The following is a 25,170-nucleotide window of genomic DNA, read 5'->3' as shown; positions in this document are numbered from 1 at the left end:
ACAGCCAAAATTGTATGCTCCTTTTTTGCAGAACCCAAAGGGTTCACCACCTCAAATGCAACCTGATATAGGACTAGCTTTAGGCAAGTAGGGTTATCCTGAAAAAAGGTGTTAGATTTAAACACCTTACCATCATGGCTGTCAGAGAGAACATCTGGTCCAGAAACATCAGTGACATGAGCCCCTGCCAAAAATCTGACTCAAGCAAATCACTCTGTTCTGTTCTCATCTCTGCCTAAAACCACCCTTTTAGGCTCAACATATTTGAACTTTTTTTTTTTTTTGTTTTTTGTTTTTAAGCACTGAGCTCTAGAGTATGCAGGCCCTTTGTGGCAGGCTGAGAACAAGTCAGATTCTTTCACTGTATCGCATAATTTTACAATTTCTTTATCCAATACAGACAAATGTATTGAGCAAGTTTAATTTGTTCAAAGTGCATGACTGTCCCAACTCATGTATAACAGATTGAACAGATTTTCCACAAATGCAACAAAAATACATCTTTTAACACTGGTCCATTAGGAATAAGTTAACAGAAAAAGAACAGTAAACTTAGCTAACATTACCACGACATGTCCTGGCATGCAGAAACACTTTCCAAGAGCCACTTCACCGGTGATGTCACTTCGGGGGGGGGGGGCAGGAGAAAAAAGCGGGACTCTTTAATAGCTGCAGCCACATAACATTAACTTAAACACATTTGATTTCCACACCATATTTCACTGCCAACATCAACAACATTTTCACCTCAGAAGCAACTGTGTCTGCCAAACCAACTGATAACATTAACTTACAATCTGAACCAAACAAACAACCGACAGAACCAGCTAATGATATAGCTAGCTAACATTAACTAATAACAACCAATCGAAAACAACACACCTTTACAATCTTAATAATTCAGGTCATAAAAAATGTTGCTACAGAGAGCTGTGGTCTAAAGGTCTTGGGTGCCTCAAAGGGTGGTAACACCGTGGTGGACACCGGTGGCCAGGGAAGCTGTCCGACTGAAGAAGGAGTCCTTCCGGGATACGTTAGCTCGGAGGACTCCAGAAGCAGTTGCAAGGTATTGACAGGCCCAATATCTTGTGGACTTGGAGAAGGCATATGACCGGGTACCCTGGGAGATATTGTGCGTTCGCTCTACTGCACCGTTGTGACGAAAAGAGAGCTGAGCCAGAAGGCAAAGCTCTCGATCTACCGGTCAATCTTCATTCCGACCCTCACATATGGTCATGAGGGCTGGATCATGACCAAAAGAACTAGATCGCAGGTACAAGCAGCCGAAATGGGTTTCCCTGTTACATGAGTCAAAAACAAGTCAAGAAACTTCTGAGGCAGCAAGGGTGCGCTTGGAGAGCAGAGACGAGTGTAGTTGAAACACAACTGTCACCAGACATTAGAGAAGGTGGAGCGAAGTGCAAAGCTCTTATTGGAAGGTGCGTTAAAGATGCGACGGTTAGTGTTTGAATCAGGCGCCTTTCTGTCCACTGTACTGAAATTTGAAATGCATCTAATACAGTATGTTTTCCTGTCAGTAATTGGCTTTAGCTGAAAAATGATGGGGGGGCTGGGGGCAACAAAAAAATGCAGACAAAGAACATTAGTATTTCATGACTGTTTACTTGCACTTCACAAAATATGTAAGACCATCTATAGATGTAGTGTTTGAGTTCAGTTAATATTTTAATATCTTATTGTCCAGATTTGAGAGAGATAATTAATCAACAAATCTTTGAGTTTGGTCCGTATATCAAATTTGATGGAATGTGGCCGAAAGGGTAGTGCAAAAGAGATTTGTCTTGCTCTATTTCTATAGGCAAAACAAACAATATCAGCAATTCCTGAGGTAATTTCAAGATGTGTCATGCATTTTGATATTTAGCCTACAAAAAATAGGCTAAATAAATATAATTTATGTTACACCTACTTGATGTGAAAAGCTTGCCACAAAACCTGTTAGAACACCAGAAAAAGCAAACACTGAAAATGCTCATTTATTTTTTTGCTTATTTTGCAATTATACTCCACTTCAGAATTTTTCCCACAATACACTTGCATATAGTTATCTTAAGCCTGGACCACAGTTATAACCTCAATAATAACCCTGGGCCTTAACCCTCCACTCTGCAAAGTCACTGTGGGACTAGAACCAAGCCAGTATCACAGTATGTGAATCAGTCACAAATTTTAACCTTAAAATGCATGTACATCTAAATTTGAAAGGAAGAGTCTCTGTATGCTGGTCTGTCGATCCTTTGAATACGATTGACACAATTGGGTATTGCTGAGAATACAAGATCAGTGGCAAGTGTGAGCTTATATGGAAGACCAGGAAAGCTGCAAAAACAAAACAACAAAGACAAAGAAGAAAAAAGTACTTGTCTGGATCTAGACTTGAATCAACCCACTCCAGCAAGTTGATTAATAAAATGTGAAGATGAAAGTAGATTGTGATTGTTAATAATATCAGGCAAACAAAGTAGCCTGAATTTAACTCCCACAAACTGTTTTTTTTTTTTTTTCCAAAAAAGGAATGCAAAAATTACAGTGTCCGCTGTTATATATTACTACATTTATCTGTTATCAACAGAAGGTTAGTAAACTTAACAGTGACAAATTGTAATTTTCACAAAAAATTGTGGAGTCATGTATTTTCATGTATTCATTCACAGTGTTTCGCTTTTACAAAACTTGCATTTTACCGTTTTCGAGTTTACCGTTTTGGTAACACTTTCTCTGAAGACCACATCTATAGTGCATTATGAGCGCATTCATAGTGAATTATAATGCTCATCATAATAAATCATAATTCATTATGACTACACTCATAATGCTTTATGGTGCACTATATCAACAGTTATGAAAAACTATAACTCTAGCTTATAATGACTTATAAATCCAAGGGTCTTATGAGTGCTCTTGACAGGTTATAAACTACAGACTGACTGATGGGGCTTATAATACGTTTTGACTACTTGTACCCCTCTATACACACACCTCAACAATAGACTGTTGGAAGGGCTCATAGGATGCTATAATGCTCCATGAACGCTCATAAGTTATCAATGTATGCTTTAAGTAAAGTGAAGTTCATATGGTTGCATCTGTAATGCAGCATACCTCATTGTAATGTTTTATTGTTGGTGTTCAGTAAAGGGTAACACATTTGCATGCATTTAAAAGAATCTATGCTGCATCATAAGTCATTATGTCAGATACTAAAATATAAAGACACCACTAAATACGTAGACATAATAGTTTTCATCTGAAAACATGGTTTTGGGGTTTAGTTACTGTTGGTATAAAACACTAAAAGTGAGAAAAAATACAAATAAACAAAACACATTTTAAGTCTCTCTATTTCTCAACTTTATTTTCAAAATAGAAACCTTAACACTTAAGTGCAAACATGTGGCATTCATTTTAACTTGTTAACGTGGCAAACATTTTTAAACTTTCACCCAATGCTACAGAAAAGAATAAAAATAAATCTCTTTGTCGTCATAAAATAATAATACTGATCTTGTATCTGCATCAAGTGCAAACCTACATTCATTTTAGCTTGTTAACATGTGGCAAACATTATTAAACTTTCACTCAATGCTACTGAAAAGTATAAAAATAAATCTCTTTGTCATCATAAACTAATAATACTGATCTCGTATCGGCATCAAGTGCAAACCCAACCTTAACACTTCAATGAAAAATTAGTGACATGGTTAGACATGGGTGGCGATGGGAAGCAGATCTCCATCTTCTTTCATTTTTGTGATCTTTTCCTTGACCTCTGGGGTCATGGCAGCACAGCACCAAGGATGACAATTTCTCCTTGCGCTCATTCCGGGCCCCCATGTTTTTGAAGATGTCAGGTGCAGCTATGCTCAGTTCAGCAATTGGTGCTGTCCTGCAGACAGTATTTCTATCAGCACCGGTATAAGCCATGATATAAGCCACCATGATATAAGGAAATTCAACAAGCATGAATGTAAATAGAGAGACTTTTACAGTGGCTGCAAGTCTTGCCATGGCAGCACACAATGCTGTTTCTTCTGTTTAGCAAGTCTCACCAGGCAGTCACCAGTAGATGCAACTAAATCCTACACACTTAACTTTTAAGATGGTTAAACAGTTCAACAAGTTAAAATGAATGCAGGTTTGCACTTGATGCCAATACAAGATCAGTATTATTATTTTATGATGACAAAGAGATTTCTTTTTATTCTTTTCAGTAGCATTTGGTGAAAGTTTAAAAATGTTCGCCACGTTAACAAGTTAAAATGAATGCCACATGTTTGCATTTAAGTGTTAAGGTTTCTATTTTGAAAATAAAGTTGAGAAATAGAGAGACTTAAAATGTGTTTTGTTTATTTGTGTTTTTTCTCACTTTTAGTGTTTTATACCAACAGTAACTAAACCCCAAAACCATCAACAATTCTGCTCTGATCCAGAGCCATTTACCAGCGGGAGGAGAGCTCAAAGTTAATTTTTTAAAGTTTTGCCATTAGAAAGTGGATTTATTTTCACTCTTGCTCCTCAACCTATCTGCAGGATGCTGACCTCCACTATCAGGTGTTATAATGTAATTAGTCTTTCTTCATCTATGTTGACTACTGACTGGAGCAAAAATTTTATTTAATTGATGAATGTACAGACAGGAGAGGTGGATAAGAAGAGAGAACAGAAAGAATCAGAGTCACTGAACTGAACACCAACACACAGACACACACAAGCTGCTTTCCAAATTGCATTATGTATACAATTGGGACATACTACTAGAATAGCCATCCTGGTATTTCTGGCAAACTGCATTTGACATACTATATATTGGGACACACTAAATCTTTCTATGGAATACTTTGTAGTATGGTAGTATGGGTATTGGAACACTGGCACATCCTTGGTGTCTTAATGTCAGCTAATGTACGGTTCCTCTCTTTATAAATGCAGGGAGGTCAAACAGTAACATGCACGTGAAGCTAGCAAAACAGAGAATAGAGACCCCAGTGGTTCCCAATCTGGAATTTGAGGAAGTTTGGATACGAACACGTATTTAAAGAGTGTGCCTTCATTTTCTGTCTGGGATGCTCTTTGTCCAAATAGTTGTTTGCTGCTATATTAATCTTCAAAGTTTCATATATCCCTTTAAAAAGTCCAGTTGTTTCACTTAATTTGAACATTTTGTCTTTTTTGTAATGAAATTAAAAATAAGTTTGGTTAAGGTGTCTTCCTTTTTCAGAGCACATCTTTTGACTGTGATAAGAGTGTATCTATATATTGAGCTTAAACAAATAAACAGGTTGTGTGTAGTTCTGTGGCACAAATGTGTAACGTGCAAATCATGTGTGTGATCTGACACGTGTCTTTTGACTGACTTTCTTCATTTTCAGGGCTGCTGCCGTGACCTTGCCTTTCCCCTGCTGCTCGCTTCATGTTTATTTATTTATTGAAATAAACTACTTGATTCAAGGTCTAGTTATGGGGAGCACAAGGCTGAGCATTATGATATTGCCTGGCAAGGTTAGTGCTGCTTCACATAGCCATGAGCTCTTCCCAGCTGCTCCTGTACAGTACAGGCTCAAACCGTGCTTCCATTGATCTTTTTATAGTGAGACTTATTTGAAGCTGAAAATAGTTGCTATTTGACACTGATATTAATTAATTTGGAAATTGAATATGCTGAAAAATGAATTCAGCATTTTCTTAGTGTTATTGTCAGTGAAGAAGCAGAACAGAGAGTCTCGCCTTTCAAAAACAGAAAGGAAAAAAAATCATTTAGAAGTAAAAAGGCTAAGCTTAGTTTCCATTATTAAACATGACAGATATAAAACAGCAAAGGGACTTCATTTTTCTTATACTCCTTTTGAAAAAAAAAACAAAACAAAACACAATTGTAATAATACAGAAACTAACAAACCAAAAAGACCAGGCAATTAAATTATTGTAGCAGCTCCTCACTAAAACACTAAAAGATTAGGGTGACAGTTGTCATGTTCAAGGTGGTAATTAGGATGCAGACTCAGATGAGGAGTGACCGGTTAAGGATTTATTGTGCACAGAGTACTTGTAGATGCTAGTGTGAATGGTATGATGGGTTCACAGAGTGGTGAAGACAGCACAGGATCAGGAGGAGACAAGTGGACCCTGAGGACGTAGTGGAGTGCAGCGTGACAATGAAGAGTCTCCGTGGGGCGAGATGACATGTGGTGGTGAGGCGCAGTCGAGAAACACAGACGGTGGTGCGGGTGAGAGGCAGGAGGCTGTGCGTGGTCCAGTGGTGAGGTGGCGGGGATGCTGTAGCGGGGAACAGGACGCTGGTAGTGGGAACAGGTGGATCCTCTGCGAGGGGAGTGAAGAACAAAGAGCCGGTGAGAGATCACAAGATATACACGAGGTGTCTAGTCGAGAGTATATTCAACAGTACTAGAGAATACGTAGAGGGCCGACTATACCACAGAGAGGCGGAAATAATCTGGCGACGAGCCCTCCGCTGAACGGCGTCTTTATACCATCCGGGATTGAGATGGGAACCAGCTGAGTCAGTGCCAGCTCCCAAAACTCCGCCCAACCTCATCCGAAAAAGTGCACTGGAGGAGACGGGCTTCAGCAAAGACACATGAAAGGTGGGGTGTACGTTCATAGACTTAGGCAGTCTTAAGCAGACAGCAGAGGGGTTGATGACTTCAATAATCTCAAACGGATCAATGTAACATGGTGCCAATTTACGTGAGTCCACCATGAGAGGGAGGTCGCGGGAGGAGAGTCACACCTGCTGTCCCGGTTGAAACTGAGGAGAAAGGGTTCTGTGCTTATCCGCCGGGCGCTGATTCCTCTCCGATGAGTGAGTTAAGGCCACCGTCGCCGCTCTCCAGATGCTGTGGACTCGTTGAAGATGAGCCTGCACTGAAGGAACCACGGCTTGTCTTTCCTGTGTGGGAAACAGAGGAGGCTGAAAACCATTAGCGGACATGAATGGGGACATACCGGTAGCAGAGCTGGTGAGGGAATTGTGAGCATATTCAATCCACGGCAGGTGTGTGCTCCAGGATGCTGGGTGACGGGCCATGACGCAGCAAAGTGCGGATTCCAGGTCCTGGTTTGCTCTCTCCGTTTGGCCATTAGACTGTGGGTGATAGCCAGAGGTGAGACTAGGTGATGCACCGATAGCCTTACAAAAAGCTTGCCACACTTTTGATGAAAACTGGGGACCTCGGTCAGACACAATGTCCACTGGTATGCCATGCACCCGGAAAACCTTGTCCACCAAGATGTTGGCAGTCTCTAAGGCAGAAGGGAGTTTAGGCAATGGCACAAAATGTACCGATTTGGAGAATCTGTCAACAATGGTCAAGATGACAGTATGACCCTCGGAGGGGGGTAACCCAGTCACAAAATCCACGGCTATATGGGGCCACGGTTCACTTCTCCGTGCCTCTCTGACCACCCTCTCAATCTCCCACAAAGCTGCCCCGATGACGCAGGCCAGAGGTAAGATAGGTTCAGGCTCTGTGTCGGGAAAACCGTGAGAAAACTGACGGGAAAGAGCATCTGGATTGACATTGCGTGAGCCTGGGCGGTAAGACAGTGAGAAGTCAAATCTGCTGAGAAATAAAGCCCACCGTGCTTGACGAGAATTTAATCTCCTCGCTGTCCGCAGATAAGCCAAATTCTTATGGTCTGTCCAAACCAGAAATGGGTGAACTGCGCCCTCCAGCCAATGCCACCATTCTTGGAGTGCCAACACCACCACCAGAAGCTCATGGTTACCAACATCGTAGTTCCTCACCGCCGCGGATAATCACCTGGGGCCTCATTTATAAAACTTGCTTACGCACAAAACGGGGCTTAAAAGTTGCGTACGCAACTTTCTACGCAAAGGTTGTGATTTATAAAAATAAACTTAGCGTGAGAATGTGCGCACCGGTACGCCAACTTTGATGCTTGCGTACGAACATTTTGGAGACGGGGAAACTGGCGGTGCAGATGGTGAGGTGGTGAATTGAAGCCAGATTGATCTCATACATTTAATGTCATCACATATCAGACTTATAGACCCGCGTAATCATAAACACCCAAGTCTGCAGTGTTATAGATGTGTTCCTTTAGTGAGCCGTTAGGCCTACACAATATGTATGCACAATATTCATATATCATACTTCCATCTTCAAATGATACAGAGCGGTGGATGGCACTGATGGATTAGTATTAATTGTGACAAGGTGTGTAACAATCATTCAGTTTGCTGAGTAAGCATATAAATAGTGCGGTGACACTCGTGCGTAATGCTGCACAATGGATGCGCTGGCACTGCTGGAAGATCACGCAAATGGTAGGATCAGGATGGAGAGAAGTTTTCGGGACCACGGAGATTCCCTGGCCCATGATGATGACTGGCTAATAAGCCGATTTAGATTCCCTAGAGCGGTGCTCTTGGATCTGTGTGCTGAACTGGGCCCAGTGTTAGATAGACCCACTCGCCGGAACCGCGCCATCCCGGTGCATATCCAGGTGCTGACCACTCTGGGGTTTCTGGCGACTGGCTCCTTTCAGTGGGAATTAGCCGACAGGTAAGTGTTTGATATGATTAATATTATATAATATTACATTGTCTGTCTAAAGCCCCTTTTGGGTATAATTCAGTTAAATTATGTCCTTAGGTCTGGGATATCGCAGCCATCCCTCAGCGCCATAATGCCAGCCGTTTTGGATGGCATTATAAAAATGACCAGTCGATACATCAGGTTTCCTTACACTGTGGGTGAACAGGCCAACATTAAAAGGCAATTTGCAGCAATGTCCGGTTTCCCAAATGTAATCGGCGCAATTGACTGCACTCACATTGCTATAAGGGCTCCGAGTGAAAATGAATTTGCTTATGTGAATCGAAAAAATGTGCATTCACTCAATGTACAAATTATTTGTACCTCGGACATGATCTTGACGAATGTAGTGGCACGGTGGCCTGGGTCAGCACATGACTCATTCATCCTGACGCACAGTAGTGTAGGGATCTGTAGTTTCTGCCACAGATCGCGCTGTGGCACTGGAACTATTCACTGGGGTGACGACGTGCCGCCACTCATTTTTTTTAATTATTATTATTTTATTCGTGACACCACTACCGTGACCACCAAACAAAATATCCTTTCTGGCCTCCACCTCACCCACAAGCACCTCGATTTCAGTCTCCGTAAAATTTCTTTTTCTTTTCTCTGCCATGATCGAACGTAAAATGCCATTGATCAGCAGGTATATTTATATGCAAAGTCATTCATGAGGTACTTTGCATTGACCATTCATGGTAAAATGTGGGTGTGTCGGGGGCGGGATGTGAGGTGAATCCACCTGCGCAATCTTCCAGGTGGAGTGTGATTTATAAAGGGAAAATTGCGTGCAGGTGTGAGTACGCACGTTTTATAAATCCGAATATATTTTGGCGTACGCCATTTTCAGCTTTTGGGCGTACGCACACTTTTAGTATGGATTCTACACAATGTTTTATAAATGAGGCCCCTGGAAAAGAAAGAACACGGATGGATCTTGTTGGTTTCAGCACCCCGCTGAGAGAGGACAGCTCCCACTCCCGACTCGGACGCATCCACCTCCACCACGAATTGCCACCTGGGATCGGGGTGGAGGAGCACTGGAGCGTGGGTGAACAGGTCCTTCAGCCTACGAATCGCACCTTCGGCCTCCGGAGTCCAGCGGTAAGGGTCTTTAACAGAGGCGAGTCCAGTGAGAGGGGCTGCTACTTTGCTGTAGTCTCGAATAAATCTTCTGTAAAAGTTAGCAAAACCTAAGAAACGCTGAAATTGCTTACAGGAAGTAGGAGTAGGCCACTCTGCCACAGCTCTTATTTTGGCAGGATCCAGTTGAAGCTGTCCCTGTGCGATCACATAACCCAGAAAGTTGACAGACTTTACATGGAACTCACATTTCTCAGGCTTCACATACAGACGATTCTCCAGGAGATGCTGTAGGACCTGTTGCACCTGTTGTGTGTGGTCTTCCTGTGACTGAGAAAAAATGAGGATATCGTCTTCGGTAGACGAACACGAATCGGTTAAGCATATCCCATAACACATCGTTGATAAGTGCTTGGAAAACAGCTGGGGCGTTTGTCAGACCAAAAGGCATCACAAGATATTCAAAGTGGCCTAGAGGGGTATTGAAGGCTGTCTTCCATTCGTCTCCCTCTCTTATTCGGATGAGGTGATATGCATTGCGGAGATCCAGCTTCGTGAACACTGTAGCTTTGCAAACTGGCTCAAAGGAGGGATCTATGAGAGGCAAGGGGTATTTGTTTTTGATTGTGATTTCGTTAAGACCACGGAAATCAATGCAGGGGCGGAGTGTTTTATCCTTCTTTTCTACAAAGAAAAATCCCGCCCCCAGGGGGGATGACGATGGTCAGTTAATGCCAGCCGCTAGTGATTCCAAAAGATATTTCTCCATAGCCCCTTTCTCAGGATGAGAGATATTAAACATTCTACTGGTGGGGAGCGTAGCCCCCGGAAGGAGGTCTATGGCCATATCATAAGGTCTGTGGGGTGGCAAGGAGAGGGCTTAATCTTTGCTAAAGACTTGGGATAGATGGTGATACTCAGGAGGCACGGAGGATAAATCCGGTGACTCTTGGGAGACCACAGGTGGTGATTCAGGGATCGGTGAGGCAGACCGAAGACAATGGGCGTGACAGAAAGAGCTCCAACTGGTAATACTAGCAGTTTGCCAGTCAATATTAGGGTTGTGGACATGTAGCCAGGGAAGCCCAAGAACCACAGGTGAAATGGGGGTGGGGAGCACATAAAACCAAATCTGCTCTCTATGGTTACCTGACAAGATGAGGGTTACGGGAATGGTGCGGTGGGTTACAGTGGCAATTAACCTACCATCGAGAGCACTGGCATCCCTAGGGACCTCTAGACAATAAACTTACTCGAGAAGGAGGGCTGTGTTGAGAAACTGCTCGGCTCACCAGAGTGCCCCCTTTCACTGGTGAGCCCCGTCTTTTGGCGTGAGAGAGCAGGAGGAGATGTAGTGTCCAGCTTCTCCACAGTAGAGGCAGAGTCTCATCTAACTAAGGGGACGAGTTCCTTGAACGAGTCTGGTTCATCCCGAGAGGCAAGCTCATCCTTTAACTCCTCGGATAACCCATTTACAAATAAAGTCACAAGGCCCTTCTTGTTTAAGCCGCTCTCCGCGGCTAGGATGCAGAAATCCTGTGAGTATGTGGTGGCCGGAGCAGCGCCCTGCCGGATCGACAGAAGTCGCTTCGTCGCCTCCCGACCGCGCGCAGGATGATCAAAAACCCTATGGAGTTCAGAACTAAAACTATCAAATGACTCCAGCACCCATGACTTGCTCTCCCACAGAGCTGTCGCCCACTGTCCCACTTTCCCTCGTAATAAATTGATAATGTAAGCTATCTTAGCCCGGTCACTGGGATAGCTGGTAGGCTGTTGGTCAAAAACAAATGAACGCTGCAGGAGAAAACGGCTACAGGACCCCGGATCCCTAGCATACCGCTCGGGAGGAGGGACAAAGGGCTCTCTGGAGGGTGGTGGAGAAGTGGAGCGGGTGGTGAGCAGCACTGGATGACTCAGGGGAGCCGACAGAGACGCCATCTGAGCAGAGAACTGTGAGAGGTGAGTGTTAATGCGACTCATACTGTCATTTACGTCCTGGAGGGTGGCCATCACCTCTCTCAACATTTGTTCATGGCGTTCAACTATAGCCCCTTGATTACTCAGAGCTTGGTGGATCTGGTCTGAATCTGCTGGGTCCATGTTTTGGGGCAGATTATTCTGTCGTGTTCAAGGTGGTAATTAGGACGCAGATGCAGACTCAGATGAGGAGTGACCGGTTAAGGATTTATTGTGCACAGAGTACTTGTAGATGCTAGTGTGAATGGTATGATGGGTTCACAGAGTGGTGAAGACAGCACAGGATCAGGAGGAGACAAGTGGACCCTGAGGACGTAGTGGAGTGCAGCGTGACAATGAAGAGTCTCCGTGGGGCGAGATGACATGTGGTGGTGAGGCGCAGTCAAGAAACACAGACGGTGGTGCGGGTGAGAGGCAGGAGGCTGAGCGGAGTCCAGCGGCGAGGTGGCGGGGATGCTGTAGCGGGGAGTAGGACGCTGGTAGTGGGAACAGGTGGATCCTCTGAGGGGGGAGTGAAGAACAAAGAGCCGGTGAGAGATCACAAGATATGCACGAGGTGTCTAGTCGAGAGTATATTCAACAGTACTAGAGAATACGTAGAGGGCCGACTATACCACAGAGAGGCGGAAATAATCTGGCGACGAGCCCTCCGCTGAACGCCGTCTTTATACCATCCGGGATTGAGATGGGAACCAGCTGAGTCAGTGCCTGCTCTCAAAACTCTGCCCAACCTCATCCGAAAAAGGACAAAACGAAAAGGCAAGCCCCACACAACTATAAAAAGAACTGAAAAACACACGTTGCACCAATCATAGCAACAGTGACACTACAAACAGAAGATGAAAGGAAAGAAAAAGAGAGAGTGAAAATGAACAGAAGACACTATGACCACAACTGCCCACATAGACATTGCCATCAGTAAACATTGTCAACTGCTCTTTTCCCACTCTGGAAAATTTGCTATTTAAGTTATTTGGAAGAGTTTGTTTTGTGTTTGCATCATACCTTTAGCTTTATTTAGCTTTTAACTTTTATTTTTTTCAACGAGGTGCTCTCAGTGAATGTAAAAAGATTTTTATGTGGTAAAAGGGTTTGTGTGTCCATGTGTGAATCCACCCATCCACTTGTATATACATTTCCTGGCCAAACAAAAAAGTCGCCACCAAAAAAAAAGGTCACACACTCTAAAATATCTTTGGACCACCACTAGCTTTGATCACAGCATGCATTTGCTGTGGCATTGTTTCGTTAAGCTTCCGCAATGTCACAAGATTTATTTCTGTCCAGTGTTCCATTAATTTTTCACCAAGATCTTGCATTGATGTTGGACCACTGCGCAAAACCTTCTCTAGCACATCCCAAAGACTCTCAATGGGGTTAAGGTCTGGACTTTATGGTGGCTAATCCATGTGTGAAAACCATGTCTCATGCTCCCTGAACCACTCTTTCACAATGTGAGCCTGATGAATCCTGGCATTGTCATCTTGGAATACGCCTGTGCCATCACAGAAGAAAAAATCCATTGATGGAATAACCTGGTCATTCATTATATTCAGGTAGTCAGCTGACCTCATTCTTTGGCCACATAATGTTGCTGAACCTAGACCTGCAACCCCAGATCATAGCACTGCCCCCATAGGCTTGTACAGTAGGCACAAGGCATGATGGGTGTATCACTTCGTCTGTTAAATCCAGGTGGCGACTTTTTTTTTTGGCCAGGCAGTGCATATACTTGAATCGACTTACTTCATGAGTTCCCATTAAGTCCTGCTTTCAGGGATAATTCCAGCCTATTATAATGTGGGTTTAATTTTCATCCTTTTGGCCCTTATTTTTATCAATACGACAACATTGCACTCACTAATTTGTACTGATCTGGTGAAATCACAACAAGACAAACAAGATCAGACACACTAAAGTAATTTTTGCATGACTTCAAAATATAGCATTTATTTGCTAAAGTCAGCTTAAATGTTAGGAAGTGCAACTTTTTTCCATGTGTTTCTTCTTTTGTTAAAGAATTTGCAATGTGCTGTGGCAGCTACAACAACAAAACAAGAGGTTTTTTTTAAATTGACAGCAATGACGGGACTCAAATCTGCAAGATAAATCAAAAGGTCCTGTCCCATATTGGGCTACTTTAAGAACAGGATTTACAATCCCTAAAAGCTGCCCATAGCAAAATGTTGTGTGTTTGTTTTTGTTAAACATCTGATATAACAAACAAACAAACAAACAAACAAACAAATAAAAATACAAGCTCACAACAATCCTATGGTGGCTGTTGTTAGACAGTAACTGAATACAATCTCAACAGCTCATTTCCTTCCCAACATTACCAGATCCAAAAAATACATATAAGGTCACACTTTCAGATCTTATCAGTTGTCCTCCCTCTGGCTCTAATCATAGTACACCTTGATATGCAAACAAACGTGGCTCTCGGATCTTTCCATGTTCGTGTTTAGTGCTGTTAGTTCTATTGATCCTAAAATGTCATAAGGAGACAAGGTTGTTATTGTTAGTAGCTCCATTCCATCCCATATTTTTAATTTGACTGTGGAAACAGAAATAATTCCTGACCTGTGGAAGGCAGCCTATATCCTACCATTGTATAAAGGGGGTCAGCGACATGAGCTGAATAATTACTGGCCTGTTTCCAATGTTTTGCTAAAGAGTTAGAGAACCTGGTGAATGATCAGTTGAGAACATTTTATGTCAACACTCAATTCTAAAGTCTTATTAATCAGGCTTTAGGGTATTGTACTGTGACGATAGCATTGAAAGTTTTGAATGACATTGCTAGTATATTAGATAATAAGCAGGATTGTGTCACCCTTTTTATTGACTAATCTAAGGCTTTCAATACTGTTGATCATCAAATTGTTTTGAAACAGCTGGATTCTATTGGATTTGATGAAAAATTGTATAATCAGTCTAAATTATGTTGGTGATAGAACACAAGCTGTTGTCGCTGATGGCTACAGTCTAGTTTTATGATTGTGAACAATGGCGTCCCACAAGGTTCTATTATTGGACCACTTTTATTTACAATTTCTATAAATTAATTAGGTGGAAAAGTTTGAAACAGTAAAATTTATCTGTACATGGACAATGCCATTCTATCTGCAATAAAACCCTCTGTTGCCTTGGCAGTTCAAAATTAGCATTTTTATTTCTGTACTGTGCAGCATACATTAGTGTTTACCGAGATAAAACAAAATGCACGTTATTCTCTAGAAAAAAGAAGAAACATTCATTCATCTTCTATACCCGCCTATCCCTTTCGGGGTTGCGGGGGGCTGTAGCCTATCCCAGCTGTCAACGGGGCAAGAGGCGGGGTACACCCTGAACCGGTCGCCAGTCGATTGCAGGGCCACATATACAGACAGACAACCATTCACACTCACACTCACACCTAAGGACAATTTAGTCACCAATTAACCTAATGAGCATGTTTTTGGTCTGTGGGAGGAAGCCGGAGTGCCCGGAGAGAACCCACGCGTGCACGGGAAGAACATGCAAACTTCACACAGAAACCCTGCCCGACCCGGGGATTGAACCGGCGACCTTCTTGCTGTGCGGCACGAAGGTCGAAGGATGGAAGATGACAAGCTGCACTTTAATAAACATATTAATAAACTCAGTCCTAAATCCTTGTTTGTAGAAACAAGACCCGTATTAGTCAAAACTGCTGGAAGTAAGTTGTCCAGTCAAACCTCTTACCTATTATGGTCTATGGTAATGTGATTTACATGTATTCTTCTCCCTCCGCTTGTAAACCATGTCGTCTGACACTCTGCCCTTCGGTTCATAACTAAGAATGATTTTAGAATGCATCAATGTTGACTGTATGAGAAAGTTGGATGGCAGTCATTAGCAGTCAGAAGAGAATGGCCCATCATTGTTTTTATCTTTAAAGCACTTCTTGGCAAACTACCTGAGTATCTCTCATGTTTTTTTAATAATAAATCAAGTTCACACTGAACTAGGTCCTAAAGACTGTTCAATTCAAAAACTAGACATCTGATCCATTTTAATCAAGTCTTTTGATAGAGCAGGTGATCGGTGATCATACACGTTTTATTTGAATTGATGTTATCTCTCTTATGTCGTTGTCATTGGCCTATTTGTTGGTAAACTTGTTGATTTAATTTAATTTCATTAATTGTTTACTTAGCATATATATATATATATATATATATATATATATATATATATATATATATATATAAAATTTACTTCCAGATACATATATGTGTGTGTGTATTTTTTTTATTTCAACTGAACACATAAAAACAAACAATTTCAACCTTAAATCAACACAGGCTGCCTCCCATTTAACACAGCTTGAGCATGAGGCACCACTGTAAACAACACAGAATTCATATACTTGTGAGGCTTTTCACCTGAGTAATGTTTTAGGACCCAAGGATGCAGACCAGAGAGGAGTTTAGGAAAATAAACACAATTTGTTATGACACAAAATGATGTAAAACAAAACAAAACAACAACAACAACAACAACAACAAAACACAAAATAAACATAAAGTGCACTCAAAAGGAATGGAGGAAAACTAAGGGAGCTCCGATGAATGGGTTTGAGGCAGGCAGACACTGAAACACACAAACACACAATCAGTGGCAGTCCAAGAACGAACAGCATTTGCAACTCACGAGAAGGGGAGACAGCATAGTGTAGTACTCATGATCACTGTACAAAGACATTGCCAGGAATTCAGGACAATCCGGCAACAGGTAGGAGAGAACTCTCCCTTTTTATTCTGTGCCTAATCATGTTGTGCGTCAAATATGCATCTGAGGAGGTGGAGCTGGCTGGGTGTAGAGGAACACCTAGCTAGACAGAAAGAGGAGAACAGACAGACAACAAAAGCACTGGGGAAAGGAAAAAAAAAACACTAGGAATAGACAGGTCTGTAGGATCATAACAATACTAGGGGGAAAAAAATGCCTTGAGTATACCTGAATCTACCTATTCATTATATCAGGTGCCAGTACAACTTTTGACAGACATTGCCTCTTTTAATTCCAGAAAGCTTGCTCAAAAATGGTTTCTGTCCCTGTTGTATGCAACTTGTTCAAATGTCGCCATTTTTGTCATCAGCTCAAACCATGCCTTAAAACAACGTGAGTTAGATTATTTCTAGTGCCTCAATATTACTATACATCCTGTTGTGGCCAGACAAACCCATAAAGACTTTCATTCATTCACAATTATATTATCTAGTACCATATCCAGAATACATAGGGACCTGATGAACTGCAACAGCTTACTCAGAATGGTAATAATATTTTTCCATAGGTGCTCATTTTGACTAATTTGTTTGGGGTGGAGTAGCTTCTATTTAGCAGTTTATACTAAATAAGTTGAGACTGTGCTTTATGAGAACAAGTATGCCACGAGGCAACAAACTTTTTCCATCTGTCCTCTGCAATTTTTGTCACCCATGTCTTTTTCTCAGCTTCTTTTCAATCTTTCCAATCTGGGTACATGTATAAGTTGAATATGCCCATAGAACTTTGAAACTCTACCATTTTTATGCCAAGCTATGTGGAGCAACTTGCCCATTTTTAATTTAATCAAATGACTTCATTCCATTTTCCCTACCCAAGTCACTAAGATTACAGTTTTCTTGCCTATCAATAATTTTTGTTATACCAAAAAGAAGCTTTAGGGGTAAGATATGGACTAGCTTTTATCATTTGTTGAGTCCTTGCCCAAGTTTCTTTGACAAAGCATAATACTGGATTCTTTAAAGGTACTGGTTTTGCCCATTTGAGTCAAATCTTGTTTTTTACTGGCAAAAGTGTCATACAATTTTAAAAGGTTGGGCAGAAAAGTTAAAGGTGGCATATATGAAATGGAATGAATCTTTAGAGAGATGATCATCAGCCAAATGAATCCTACCTATTTAAGATATATTAATTTCAGCCAAGTTTTGTAGGACAGCTTGAAAATCTTGAATAACTGGATAGATATTAGTTTGCATTATTTTTTCCATGCCTGGTGTTAGTTTAATCCTTTAACATGTCAAACCTGATGGCATCCACTTGAATTGCCACGACTTTTAGAAAGAGGCACAGCCTCTGAGGTAGCCCAATTAATCATGTAACCAGAGATTTCAGAAACTGAATCAATAATGGAAGAGATCAAAGGTGCTGCTCTATGGGGATTACTTGAAACCAAAAGATATCATCAGCATATAAAAAGCTTGTGTTGTTCCTGTCCCATGTGAATCCCTTCAATAACTTTACTTTCACGCAAAGCAATTGTCAAAGGCTCTACAACCATCGCCAACAATTCTGCTGTATGCATAGGTCACTATGTTCTAATTATTTCCTTCCCCTATTTCTTTCCATCCCCTGCCCCTCTCCTTCTCTCTTCCTGTCTTTCACAGCAATTTGGCAAGATTTTAGACGTGGAGATTATTTTTAATGAGCGCGGCTCCAAGGTAAGTGCGCTATAACCATACATTCAAGAACACTCTTTTACACATATATGATTTCCCAGCAGACAGTATTTGTCCCTTGCCCTCCTTTTCTCTTGCAGTCCTCCACTCCTCTCACTTTTTTCACAACCCTCTTTACTTCTGGCTAACAGTATTTGTGGACCTATCAGTGACACTTACCTGCAGGCAGCTTTTACACCTTAGTGGCCTGCCATACATTGTGACAGACAATAATTGTTCACACTTATCTTGACACCTGATAGAAATAGTTTATTAATGATGTAAAATGGAAAAAATTCAAATTACATTGCACAAACACAACACTATATATCCTGTTGTCCTTATTTGTCTATTTTTCAGTTTTTTTTTAATTTTCTATTGTATGTTTATCCTTTACCATTGCTATTTATGATTTTGAGCTTGTGGTTTCTTTGAGTGGTATGCTCTGCACCAGATGTAAGATGTGTAACAATGTTTTTATAAACCTAATAAAAACCCAAAAAAAATAATTAAAACACACACACTTAGAGCTGTGGAATAAGAAAGTTGTAACACTTTCTGAGACTTCTGTTGTAGTTGGAGAAGGCAGAAGTGTCATGGGGCAACCAATAGTTCCAAACACTGAATAATTCCAGCACTGAACCCCATTTTCAGTGTTTTTCAAACTCACTTACTGGTAAATTGATGAAACAACTGCATTTTTTTTCCATCATAATGCAATAGTCTTATGATTCTGTAGAATCAATAAACAATATCAGAAACCAAAGAGTGGATAATCAGCAGGAGACACAGGGGGCCGTTAAACAAACGGTTTATTCACGAAGTAAAACAAAACAAGAACACAACATCAGCCCAAGAAAACAAAATCATTCACTACACCGTAGCGAGCAGTTAGGAAGAAAAAGAACTAGACTATGATATAAACGAAAGACTAAGGAAAATCTAGCTCAGACTAAACTATCACCTCGAATAATAAGAAACACAAAATCAGCCCAAGAAAACAAAACAATCACTACACCGTGGCGAGTGGGTAGGACGACAAAACAAGCTCTCGGCTATAATAGAAATCAAATCAAAGGCTCTGACTACTAAGGCAAGACTAGACAAACAAGCAAAAACGACTAGGACTACTAGGAAAACGAGAATGCTACGGTACAGGGACAGAATGGCTGGAGAGTCTCGGCTAGACAGCATAGACAATCTGGCAGCATGCTGGCACTGCCATGTAGCTTAAATGTGCATGAAATCAGTGGAGATCTGCCTCAGGTGCGTAGTAGGCTCGCTGCACCGCCAGGTCACACCTCCACTGCAGACAAGGAGAGAGAGAGAGAGAACCATTACAACAAACACACCAAAAATAGTAAAACACAGACTATAAAAATTTGTGGATCTCTCTTGAATATAGTCAGTGGTGTTATTTTATGTAGCCAGCTTTAGTTAATGTTTATCAGAACATAATTGTTCAATTCTAATTGCAGTCACATAACATGAACCACACTTCACTACCACAACCACATGTCAGTTGACCTGCATTTACCTCAAATTAATTGCAATTATCGTCTTTTGGATTACATACAAGGTTTATCTTCGTTTATTAAATTTGTTGTTAAAATTGGCAACACTTAGCTGCGACTGCATCAGCACACTTGACAACAACAATGAATGGTAGCTAGCTCAACTAGACAAAATGGTAATGGTTTGTATCTAGCAAGGTTGTTCCTTGGCTAATTCAGTCATTACACACATCATGTGTTAGACAGTGTGTCGGTGACAGGTGATAAGATCAGCAGCATAAATGTGGATGATCACAGTAAAAAATAAATAAATAAACTGCAGACAGCTAATTACTTCCCAGACTTTTCTGTTGAACTGCTGACATGTCAAACCATGGGAGAACGACTTTGATGACCTCACAAGCCTCTCATCTACAAAGGATCCAAGAGCAACAAGGTATGTAATTGTCAGAAAAAGCTCTCTGTTTCCTTCAAAATAATAACAGAGTTGAATCTAAAGATCTGAACTGAACATTATAATCTTCATGAAGGCATGATTCAATGTAGGACTGTTAGACTGCATTAGTTTTAGCTCAGTGTACCTAATAAACTGAAAACTATATATGCTATAACTATATATGTACACTTCACAGAAAAATGCCAAAATTATATATTTTAGCAGCAACGGAGTGCAAATACTAATAACACTGACAAACACTAATTTGAGCTATGGTGGCATTTACACATCCTTCCTTTCAGCTACTGGTTGTGACTTTATGTGTGTGCATGTGTGCATGTGTATGTGTATGATGGGACAGTTCAAATGCTGTGACAGAGATAGAAAATGTCTCGTGAGACTGCGCGGCCTTGTGGTGCTACCAGAAGACTTGTCACTGAAAACTAAGACAATTGTCTTCACTCTCCTTTGCCCTCCAAACAGTCTGATGTGCCAGCTCCTTATGTATAATCACAAAACTGTCATAGTCAAAGTCATAGCTCTTGGATGGAATACAATAATGGATTTAAAGTGCACAACTCAAGTCATAGGCTGCGCCTATGATAGCTAAATGCTCTGGCTCCTGTTCTGCTTTTGGAGACTTTAGGAACCATAAGTAAGCCTGCATTCAGGGAATGCAGTGTTCAAGTGGAGTAATAAGGTACTATGAGCTCTTTAAGATAAGATGGTGTCTGACCATTTTTGGCTTTGTAAGTAAGAAGGAGGACTTTAAATTCTATTTTAAATTCTGAATATTGGAGAAATATGATCTCTCCTCCTAGTTGTTGTCAGAACATGTGCTGCAGCGTTCTGGAGCAACTGGAGAATGTAAGGGAATATAAGTTACGAATGCATGGACTAGTTTTTCTGCATCGTTTTGAGACAGGATATGCCTGATTTTTGCAATGTTACGTAGATAAGACCAGTAATACCAGACCAGTAATAAGACCAGAGATAACTCCCAGATTATTTACAGTGGTGCTGGAAGCCAGCACAATGCCATATGTAACTGCTATGTCATCAGAAAGTGAGTTTCTAAGGTGTTTAGGACCTAGTACTATAACTTTTACCATCAGAAAATTGCACGACATCCAGGTCTTTATGTCCTGAAGACACGCTTGTAGTCTACTTAACTGTTTGGTTTCTTCTGACTTCATTGATAAATATTAATATTAATACATTTATTTTGTGCTTCCTGATAACGTTCCCTCAAGGAAACATATATAAGGTTAATAGAATTGGTCCAAGCACAGAACCCTGCGGAACTCCATAGCTGGCTTTAGTGAGCACAGAGGAGTCGTCATTAACATGTACAAACTGAGAGCGATCTGAAAAGCAGGATTTAAACCAGCTTAGCGCAGTTCCCTTAATACCAATGAAGTGTTCCAGTCTCTGCAATAGGATACCATGGTCAATGGTGTTGAATGCAGCACTAAGATCTGATAAGACTAGTACAGAGACAAGTCCTTTATCTGATGCAATTAGAAGGTCAGGTCACACCAGGTCGACCTAATCAGGTCGCACAGCTGATTAGCAACTGCTTTCTCAAGATTTTTTGAGAGAAAGGGGAGTTGGATATAGGTCTATAGTTGGCTAAAACCCCTGGATCAAGAGTAGACTTTTTAAGTAGAGATTTTATTACAGCTACTTTAAAGGACTGTGGTACTAGCCTGTTGACAGACAGATTGATCATGTCTAATAAGGAGGAGCCAATTAAAACTTCTTCAAGCAGCTTAGTTGGGACATGGTCTAGAATACAGGTTGATGATTTTGATGATGAAATTATTGAAATTGGTGAAGGTTGACGGGTGAAAAATAGTCTAAAACTGTGACAGGTTAATAACAGTTTCTACGGTTTCTGTGTTTGAGGACAAAACAGTATCTGTTGACGGCAGGAGGTCATCAAATCACTTCAACACTTACGTCTTTTTTGGATGACGTTTAATTTTATATTACCTTAAGATAACACTTTTTCTGTCTGTTTTAGGAAGTGAGAGAGAAGTGTATCACAGCTCTGCCATGAATTGTACTTTTCTGAATTTCCTAATTTTCAGTTCTTGTTGAATCAGAAATATAGAAGTTCAATTACATGTTTTTTACTGAGGTAATAGTTACAGGTGGTGTTGGACTGAACTACATTATATTGAGATGTCTTTCTAATTTCTTGTCTTCCCTATTTGCATATATTAGAGATGCATACAGAAAATTAGAAACACCTCTAAATATAATGCAGCTCAGTCCAACACCACCACCAACTATGACCTTGACGTAAAAGCATGTACTTGAATTAACACCTCGATGATAGCGTAAAAAATCCCTGCGCATTATAAGCAACATAAAAGTGGAATTTACGGCTGAGTTGGTGTATTGGATTGCATTAGATTGCACAGCTGTACCTAATAAAGTGGCCAGTGACCGTATATCCTTGCTCACTCAAGTCAAGGATTCCCCTGTATGCCTGCATGGGTTGTATGGTTGAGAAAGTCATCACTCAAAGCACTGGACTAATCTGCCACCTAATTTACAGCAAATATCCACAGTGATCAACCCACAATTGTTAATTTGTTTTTGTGATGTTAGTTTTGTTATTAGGGAGACTGCTTGTCACCAGATCTGTCCGTATGGTGCTGCCTGGCAGTGATCACACAGAGGCAACTGCTGAAATGGTGCCAGGGTTCCTAATGGTGGGGAACACACCCCATGTCCACATTGTCTGAACCCTTGTAATTGGAGGAAGGAGAAGTTTAGGTGTTGGGCTAACCTACAGGTGCAAGGTTGGTTTTCGGATTTATACAGATAGATCAATATGTATTTGAACAATGACAATTTTTTTTGTTGTTTTGGCTCTGTAATTCATTCATTAGTTTTGAAAAAGGTGATTAGAAGTTTAGAGTGCACACTTACAGTTTTAGCATGACATCAAGAAATCTGCAAACAAGAACTACACATTTACTTTGGTTTATAAAACCAGTCTGTAAAATGGCAATAATGACTATGGTTCACTTGATGCATCTGAAAATATCCAAAATTTAAGATGAGTCTGAACTTGAAGTCCATAGTCATTATTTAATTAATATAGATTCTGTACTGTAGCACAAAGCCAAAATAACAGACAATGTCCAAATACGTATGGACCTAACTTTAGGCGCGTAAACTTACTTCTTAATCTCAACCTCATGAAAATGTTTGGGAAACACTGGCTTTCGATGTGTATTTAATCTATGCCCTTCAGTGTATTAACCTTAACACTGTTTCATCTTTCTTTACCATTCCCAATGCTCGACAGCAGTGACAGGCTCGACTCAACTCAGGACCTGGTCACCTCTGGATCCTATGACATGGTCTGCTTCTGACAGTGAAATGCCCTCAGTAAAACATTCAAGAATCTGTAACATTAGTTTTTTTTTTTCTTCTTTTTTTTTTTTGCCATCACTGTTTGAATAAGCATTTGACTCCATGATTCTTGTATGTGTGTCTGGAAATGTTTTGAGCAGTGATCACCCAATGACATTTATTGAGTGCTCACAGCCAGGTGAAAAGATCACCTTTTTTTCCTACTGTTGCAGTGGAAGAACGTAATGACTATTTAGAACACTTGTATACCTTGCCTGGCCTTCTTTGTGTCATCTTTGTCTCTGTGTAGGAAGTTGAATGAGTTTCTGTAAAGATATCTCATTCAAGGGAAAAAGAAATCAGCCCACTCCTTTGATATATTATATAATAAAATATTTTGTTGAATGCAGTTGGTTGCCTTGTTTACTTGCGCTTTTGACCAAACCTCTTTTTTGGCTTAAATTGAGCAGTTACTGGCATTCATGTGAATGTCTTAACACTCAGATGTAAGTAATTACCATGACCATAGAGACACAAGAAAAATATTAATGCATACATACTGTAAATCAGAGGTGGGAGAAGTATTCATCATTTACTTAAGTAAAACAATACCTTAGTGTAGAAATATGCTTTTACAAGTAAAAGTGCTGCTTTCCTTACTTAGTAAAAGTACAAAGATATTTGGATCAAAATACACTGAGTACAAAAAGTAAAAATGCTCATGATCCAGAATGGCCCATTTCACTATTTTACTATATTTTACTGTATATACTGCTGGCTAGCTTGTGAATTTCACCCTGGAGATAATCTTATCTATAATATTATATTATATTTTATTTGTTGATTATATATTCATTGATGTACAATATTTGCATCTGAAAAGTAGTAGAGTAGAAGTAAAAAATGGCAGAAAGTGGAAGTATGCAAGAAAAGTGCAACTACCTTGAAACTGTGCTTCAGTACAGCAGTTTTCCAGCACTTTAGTTACTTTCCACCACTGTTAGAAATGTACTGTGCAATGTGGGAGATGTCCTCTAAAGTTAATAGCGAAAAGTAATTAAAGTTGTCTCTCCACCATTCCGCAGAAAAAATGCTGTGTTGAATAGAAGTTGGGTCAGTGTAGTAATGCACATTATGCATTAATATTGACTGTCCTGCTTAAAACCATCCTAACAGGTTGACAGCGACTTTTTGTTTGGAACTATTGAGAGCTACGTGAACCACGTAAACACATGGCAGAGTGTTGCAACTCCCTTATTCAACGTTGCAGGCTCTACTTAGTAAGACATGTTTAAATATCGTAATAGGTTTACAAATAGTTGATATAGCAGTCCTCGTAGCGTATATGCCCGTTGGCAAAACTAATAATAACTAATAATGTATTCACTGATGATTCCTAGCCACTCTTCAAAAAACAGAATAACTGAGTGACAACATATTGAATGTGACTCTTCAATGTAGAGTGCAGGGGCTCACTGAATGGTTTGATGAAGATGAAGATGAAGATGATATGCACTATATGCTAAGGTTTGGAAAAACCTTTAATTGTATTTTCTTTAGGACTCAAGTATGCAGACCAGAGAATAAGTAAAATTGAACAAAAAGAATTATATTAACGAGTATGATGCTCCGTAACACGGGTTGAGGCAAGGCACAAACACTGATGAGGCGGGAAGGCACTGAAACAAAAAACATGCGTTAAGTGGCAGTGC

At 40.6% G+C, this 25,170-nt stretch overlaps 1 protein-coding gene across 1 annotated transcript in view; it reads left to right on the top strand.

The window, feature by feature from the left end:
* The window catches only part of rbfox3a (RNA binding fox-1 homolog 3a), a 315,560-nt gene that overhangs the window by 203,279 nt on the left and 87,111 nt on the right, over positions 1-25,170 (top strand). The window contains exon 4 of the mRNA XM_076760027.1: positions 18,086-18,139. Within this exon, the coding sequence (XP_076616142.1) occupies positions 18,086-18,139 (54 nt within the window). The remainder of the gene's footprint in view (positions 1-18,085; positions 18,140-25,170) is intronic.

Source organism: Chaetodon auriga, chromosome 20 (assembly GCF_051107435.1).
Source record: "Chaetodon auriga isolate fChaAug3 chromosome 20, fChaAug3.hap1, whole genome shotgun sequence".
In the NCBI taxonomy this organism is placed as follows: domain Eukaryota; kingdom Metazoa; phylum Chordata; class Actinopteri; order Chaetodontiformes; family Chaetodontidae; genus Chaetodon; species Chaetodon auriga.
Note: the sequence above shows the minus strand (reverse complement) of the source record. Positions and strands in the feature narration are given on the sequence as shown.